At 41.2% G+C, this 7,906-nt stretch overlaps 1 protein-coding gene across 1 annotated transcript; it reads left to right on the top strand.

Annotated features, from left to right (window-relative positions):
- Positions 1–6,740: 6,740 nt before the first annotated feature.
- Positions 6,741–7,691, top strand: LOC309546782 (olfactory receptor 51E1-like; the record flags this gene model as incomplete). Its single annotated transcript, XM_082246471.1, has 1 exon — positions 6,741–7,691. One exon carries the CDS (start codon positions 6,741–6,743, stop codon positions 7,689–7,691), a length of 951 nt encoding a protein of 316 aa, XP_082102597.1.
- Positions 7,692–7,906: the final 215 nt, after the last annotated feature.

Here is a 7,906-nt window from a genome sequence, read left to right as displayed (position 1 = left end):
AACCCTTTTTCTATCACTTTCACCCAATGGGCCTTCACCCATTCACTCTCAAATGTTTGTATATATATTTATTATTCCGTCAATAAATTGTTTTTTTTACCTACTACTAAAAATTTACTTCCTGCCCATAAAGTCCCAAAACTGACCTGAGGCACCAAAATCACAAACAATTTTTCAGGGACAGTGGCAGAAACTACTACTGGATTCCATTTAGCTCAAAAAAAGAGTTCTGGCGCTACTCCACAAGGTAATCTCCTAAAGAATGCATGCATGTATGTGGAACACAAAATGTCCATAAAAACACTGTTCGCCCAATCCTATATGTTGGATAGCTTGTGAACGTGATGAAGAAAAAATTGAAGGATGGCGCTCAAGTGTATTGATAACTGACAATTAACCCCAAAAGAGACATAGATAAAGAGTCCAATAAAAGTTTATTCTATGGATCCACAATGAAGAAGCAATATGCATTAAAAAAAATCATCCTACCAGTCCATGAAGCCTCTGTGTGTCACCGCTGCCTCAGCAAGAATCCCTGATGTCAGTCCCAGGGGAGGGAGGAAGCTGGCAGGTGGAAAGAAAAAGCAGCGTAGATCAGTGGAGAAGAGGAGCGGGTCCCAGCGGAGGTGGGGGCTCACACGGTCCAGTGTGCGGCTGCTTCCTGGACCGGAGCCTACGCTGTACTGCACCAATGCCCGCTGTGAGCGCCGGGGGATCGCACACTGATGACGTCACCGCTGTCGGCCGGATGTACGTCCGTGGCCGGCGGGGGAATCACCTAGAGGCCGGGGAAGCTGGAGGAAGATGTTCGTTCGCTTCTACAGAGCCTCCCGATTGCCACAACGACATGTTTCGCTACATTAGTAGCTTTGTCAAGTTGGGGCTGGAGGCAATCGGGGGCTCTAAGAAGCCAAATGGTGGGCGGGGTTGGCTGACTAGCCAATGAAAAAGCCCCCCTGTATACTGAATGTAGAAAATTAAAGTGCTGACAGGAAATATGGGATAAATAGAAAATTAAGGGATAAATGGAAAAATAATAAAACAGAAAAAGAAATCTGTGTACAAAAAATAATCTGTGTGCAAAAAAAATAAACAGATAAAAAATATAATCAATAAAAAATATATATAAATATATACATTAAATGTTGTGAATATTTTATCAGGCATATTGGAAACCCAGAATACTTCATGGAGGTAAGAGCATGATAATGCAAACATTGTCATATGCATAAATAATCCATGTACGTGCCAAATTGTACACCAATATGATGATATGAACATAGCCCTTATACTATCATATAACAGACCACAAGGGACATCATGAAAAAATGGCTATCAATATGACCTGGAAATAAAATAATAAATAAATGGGTATACACCCTAGCATAAAAAATCTCCATATGCACCTGGATCTCACCGTACACTCGCAGGCTCAATATTAAAATACCAATAGTATATGTGAAATAAAAAATAGACGATAAAAAGTTTAAAAGGTTTAAAAACTACATTTAGACAAGACAATTAACCTCTAGTTCTTCGTTGAGGCCTTGGGGCGCTAGGCAATTGAATTTATAGATCCAATAAGTCTCTCTTTTGCATAAAAGAGAGAAACGCTCATTTTCTGTCAAGGTACCTTTCGGAATGCTTTCTATTGCCATGACCTCAAGTTTCCTAAAGTCCTTGTTATGGAACTTTAAGAAATGACGTGGGACGCTATGCTTGTCACATCCCTTATGGATGAATCGGCGATGTTCTCCTATCCTTTTGCGTAATGTCCGCATAGTGCGACCCACATAAATCAATTGACATGGACATCTTAGTACATATATCACATATTCGGTGGAACATGTGATAAATTGCTTGATGTGAAAGATGTCATCTCCATTTTTAATGGAAGTGCAAGCCTGCACTTTGGATTGACATGTCAGGCAACTGCGTTTCTGATATAAGAGGGCAGTTGACACACCAAAGGTTGAAGGAAGAAGTCTATGTATTTCGAAATGCCACTTGTAAAGCTATTGGTACTTGCCACAATAGGTCTCCCTGGTGGCTGTATTAGGGACTTGTGTACCTTTGGCAAACAATAAAAATACGGAGTACTGACTTCTCCTGGGAGTAGGAATTTTCCCAGGAGAAGTCAGTACTCCGTATTTTTATCGTTTGCCAAAGGTACACAAGTCCCTAATACAGCCACCAGGGAGACCTATTGTGGCAAGTACCAATAGCTTTACAAGCGGCATTTCGAAATACATAGACTTCTTCCTTCAACCTTTGGTGTGTCAACTGCCCTCTTATATCAGAGACCCTTCACAAGTACTTGAGGCTTTAAAATCCTACATATGGGAAGAGAATTATATGTGGGCCTCCCTTGACGTCACGTCATTATATACTTCCATACCACACGAAGTAGGACTTCAGGCCATCACATATTTTTTGAGTCACTCTGGTTCCTTCAATTCATTACAGTCCATATTTCTAGTGGACTGTATTGAATTTTGCTTACGTCACAATTACTTCTCATTCCTAAACCAGTTCTATTTACAGATCAAGGGTACCGCTATGGGGGCCAATTTTGCTCCAGTATATGCCAACCTGACCATGGGCCTATGGGAAAAGCACCACGTCTGGCACAACAATCCCTTTGCCCAATATGTCATCTTCTATGGACGATATATTGATGATGTTGTCCTCATCTGGAGTGGCGACCAGGCAATGTTTGAGGCTTTTGTGGCACATTGCAATTCCAACTCGTTGGGGTTGTCTTTTACATCTGTCATCGACCCCAATGAGTTGGTCTTTCTAGATTTGGTGCTCTTCCATGAAGGCCCAAACATTATTAGTAAGAACCACAGTAAACCCACCAGTGGCAATTCATATTTACATTATGCAAGTTGCCACCACCCTGCCTGGAAACGGAACATCCCAGGGGGTAAATTTCATAGACTCCGGTGCAACTGTTCCAATCTATCGGATTATTGTGATCAAGGAACCAGAATGAAGGAATGCTTCCTAGACAAGGGGTTTCCACTACCCCTTGTTGAGGAGGCTTTCAGATCACATTTGGAGCCCAAACCGACCCAAATACGCAACCAAGCTGATAACATAAACACAGTTAGGTTTATAACTGGCTAGAATGACCAACATAGGGCCATTTCACACATTATTAAGAGACATTTTAATATTCTCCATCTCGACAGCAGATTAGGTCCCAATTTACCCCCAGTACCACAGGTCACTTTTAAAAGGGCACGCACAATTAAAAACATCTTAGCTCCAAGCAAACTTAAACCCCAGGTGCGTGCTCCCAATGACATCAGGTTTTATTTTGATAACCGCATTGGCACCTATCAGTGCAAGAAACGCAGTTGCCTGACATGTCAATCCATAGTGCAGGCTTGCACTTCCATTAAAAACAGAGATGACATCTTTCACATCAAGCAATTTATCACATGTTCCACCGAATATGTGATATATGTACTAAGATGTCCATGTCAATTGATTTATGTGGGTCGCACTATGCGGACATTACGCAAAAGGATAGGAGAACATCGCCGATTCATCCATAAGGGATGTGACAAGCATAGCGTCCCACGTCATTTCTTAAAGTTCCATAACAAGGACTTTAGGAAACTTGAGGTCATGGCAATAGAAAGCATTCCGAAAGGTACCTTGACAGAAAATGAGCGTTTCTCTCTTTTATGCAAAAGAGAGACTTATTGGATCTATAAATTCAATTGCCTAGCGCCCCAAGGCCTCAATGAAGAACTAGAGGTTAATTGTCTTGTCAAAATGTAGTTTTTAAACCTTTTAAACTTTTTATCGTCTATTTTTTATTTCACATATACTATTGATATTTTAATATTGAGCCTGCGAGTGTACGGTGAGATCCAGGTGCATATGGAGATTTTTTATGCTAGAGTGTATACCCATTTATTTATTATTTTATTTCCAGGTCATATTGATAGCCATTTTTTCATGATGTCCCTTGTGGTCTGTTATATGACAGTATAAGGGCTATGTTCATATCATCATATTGGTGTACAATTTGGCACGTACATGGATTATTTATGCATATGACAATGTTTGCATTATCATGCTCTTACCTCCATGAAGCATTCTGGGTTTCCAATATGCCTGATAAAATATTCACAACATTTAATGTATATATTTATATATATTTTTTATTGATTATATTTTTTATCTGTTTATTTTTTTTTGCACACAGATTATTTTTTGTACAAAGATTTCTTTTTCTGTTTTATTATTTTTCCATTTATCCCTTAATTTTCTATTTATCCCATATTTCCTGTCAGCACTTTAATTTTCTACATTCAGTATGCAGGGGGGCTTTTTCATTGGCTAGTCAGCCAACCCCGCCCACCATTTGGCTTCTTAGAGCCCCCCGATTGCCTCCAGTCACAACTTGACAAAGCTACTAATGTAGCGAAACATGTCGTTGTGGCAATCGGGAGGCTCTGTAGAAGCGAGCGAACATCTTCCTCCAGCATCCCCGGCCTCTAGGTGATTCCCCCGCCGGCCACGGACGTACATCCGGCTGACAGCGGTGACGTCATCAGTGTGCAATCCCCCGGCGCTCACAGCGGGCATTGGTGCAGTACAGCGTGGACTCCGGTCCAGGAAGCGGCCGCACACCGGACCGTGTGAGCCCCCACCTCCGCTGGGACCCGCTCCTCTTCTCCACTGACCTACGCTGCTTTTTCTTTCCACCTGCCAGCTTCCTCCCTCCCCTGGGACTGACATCAGGGATTCTTGCTGAGGCAGCGGTGACACACAGAGGCTTCATGGACTGGTAGGAGGATTTTTTTTAATGCATATTGCTTCTTCATTGTGGATCCATGGAATAAACTTTTATTGGACTATTTATCTATGTCTCTTTTGGGGTTAATTGTCAGTTATCAATACACTTGAGCGCCATCCTTCAATTTTTTCTACTGGATTCCATCAAGGTCCAAAAACCCTCTTTTTCAATTAAAGCGGAGCACTAACCCCCCCCCCCTCCGGTGCCACATTTGGCACCTTTCAGAGGGGAGCAGGTAACATTTTTTGACAGGTCCCCACTTCCGGGTGATCTTGTCGTGGTTCTGTCCCCCGAAAGTTTGGCCTCCCTTCTCCTTCCCTTGCCGCCAAGCCATTGACAAAGCGCAGCTTGCATGTGCTGCAGAGAGACGGCTGTGAAGTCACAAGGCTTCACTGCCAGTTTTTCTTAAGAGGAATGGTGGCGGCAGCACCTGAGAGCTGGTTAAAAAAATGTCTGGGGTGCCGACATCGCGGTAGATTTGTCCTTATATTAAAGGTAGGGATAGACCGATTATCAGCAAGGCCGATATATATTGGGGGCCGATATGCACTTTCCCCGATATATCAGTATCGGCCCCAGAACTGGTCGATATTGTCGATATTTTTGTGACATCATTCTGCCTTCTTAGGCCACCTCCCTCGTGTTGGACAGCCTAGTCTTGAGTCAGGACTAGTCTATCACAGCCATACACCCACCCAAAGCAGCCCAGTGCCAGCCAGCCACCCACATCCACAGGCCCTGTACCAGCCAGTCGCCCACGGCCCCTGTGCCAGCGAGCCAGCCAGCCACCCACCCACCACAGGGTGCCAGCCAGCCTCCCACCACAGGGTGCCAGCCAGCCACCCACCACAGGGTGCCAGCCAGCCAGCCAGCCACCCACCACAGGGTGCCAGCAGCCAGCCAGCCACCCACCACAGGGTGCCAGCAATCCAGCCATTAAGCATTAAACAAAAATTAACATGTACAGTACCAGATTTGTGTCAAAAATTGTCTTTATTTTTCAAAATTTAAATGTACAAAATATCGGCCGATACCGATATGTTGTGACCAAAATATTGGTATCGGCCCTGAAAAAAATCATATCGGTCTATCCCTAATTAAAAGTATGCAGCTACAGTATTTGTAGCTGCTGACTGTTGATTTTTTGGTGGAGGGGCTAAAGCTTCTCTTTAAATATGAAAATAATATTGAACTAATTAGCCGGGTGTTCCTGGGTTTTTGTCATTATAAAATGTGTTCTTATTTTAAAAAGGGAGTGTTTTAGTATTTTCTACATTGATTTGATTTATGTACTGTGCATGGCTGTATGATGTATTGTTTTAATGTTTTTCTGGTTTGCTAATGTGAGGAGTAGGATAGAAATTTCATTGTGTAGTTATTTTTGCAATGAAAAAAAATCTTATCTTAAATTATCTTATTTTATCTTATCTTATCTCTTCTGATGTACACAACTGAGCCATCAATAACATCAAACCAAGAAAAGAATAGAGATGTGTTTTATACTATTATAATGCAAAACTCAAAACTAAGGTCAGATCAAGTGTTAATTCAAAATGTATCTTTTTGTGTTTTATTATTTTTTTTTTTTCATGGTTTATTTTTCGTTGAGAAAGCTTGTTTAATTTATCTGCACTACGTCATTCCATTTCTGACACTAATTAGTCCATTAGCGGCAGCTGTAACAGTTGTGGTCCACTGGGAAGACTTGGATGCAGTGACTGAAATAGTTTCTAAATCTAGATTTTGAGCGAGGTGACAGCTCTATGAAACCTATAAAAGCCCAACTGAATTCAAGAGAAAAGCAATGTGACAAGTCGCACTAATATCCACACGGCCTCTACGAATTACATTTCTCAATGTATATTATTCAGATTGAATAGGACATTTGAATTGTTCATTTTGCAAGACATAAATCCAAGTCATGGGTTTTTCTCCAAAAAATGTCTCTGTAACCCCCTTTGTTCTGGTGGGACTTATTGAGATTGAATCATTTCGATATGTATGTGCTGTTTTGGCTCTTGCATTATTTTCAGTCACATTGTTTATCAGTTCTATGATTGCCTATGTAACCTGGACAGAGCACAGCTTGCACGAACCTATGTACATCCTAATATGTATCTTGGTTATGAATGTAATGTTCGGGAACATATCATATTTTCCCAAGCTGGCCATTGATTTGTTGTCTGGATGCTCAACCATCTCACTCACAGGATGTCTCTGTCAATCTTTCTGTATCCAGCTTTATGCAGCTAATGAAATATGTATTTTTACGGTAATGGCATATGACCGATATCTGGCTGTAGGCCACCCTCTGAGATACCACACTCTGATGACCAATGCTAAAACTCAAATGATATCACTTGCCATATATGTTTTTATTGTGGTGATAGTACTTGTGGGTACATTGTTGACATTAAGGCTAACATTTTGTGGGGACAATATTAACAATGTCTTTTGTGAGAACATGTCTCTACAACCGCTTGCTTGTAATGATATAACAGTTAATGTTATGTATGATACAAGTTTGACCTTATTATTGGTGATTCCCTGCTTGCTTGTAATAATGTACTGTTACATAAGAACAGTTGTCATCTGTCTGAAACTTTCTGCAGAATCCTCTCTAAAAGCTTTGCATACATTGATGACTCACATATTGGCCTTCTCAATTTTTTTTGTCAACCTCTTGTTCGTTAATTTCAGGTACAGTCTAACCACAGGTTCTATATCAACCACAGTTGATGTTATCATACCTTTGATCGGTACCAGCATAGCTACTACTGCAAACCCTCTGATCTACGGGATAAGGACCAAAGCTCTCAGAGAAAAAATTGTAGGCTACCTCCATACAATTGTTGGAAAACCAAAAGAATAAAATTATTTTTTTACATTTTTAAGCAGAGATCTTACCATTGTAAAGTTGTGTTATTTTTCTAAATTTCTTTTCACCTTGTTTGGGATTTTGTAGTTTGTAATCCAGCCTGTCGGAGTGCGCCTGTTAGTCTTCTCTGTGTATGGACTGTACCGTCTCATTTACTTACTGCTTGAGCTTGCTCCATGATGGTATGGTAAAAAAGTGCCATTCTGAGT

This window comes from Pelophylax lessonae (assembly GCF_965119305.1).
Source record: "Pelophylax lessonae genome assembly, chromosome: 2".
Lineage (NCBI taxonomy): Eukaryota > Metazoa > Chordata > Amphibia > Anura > Ranidae > Pelophylax > Pelophylax lessonae.
The sequence above is the reverse complement of the archived record's forward strand: the minus strand, read 5'-3'. Positions and strand labels throughout refer to the sequence as shown.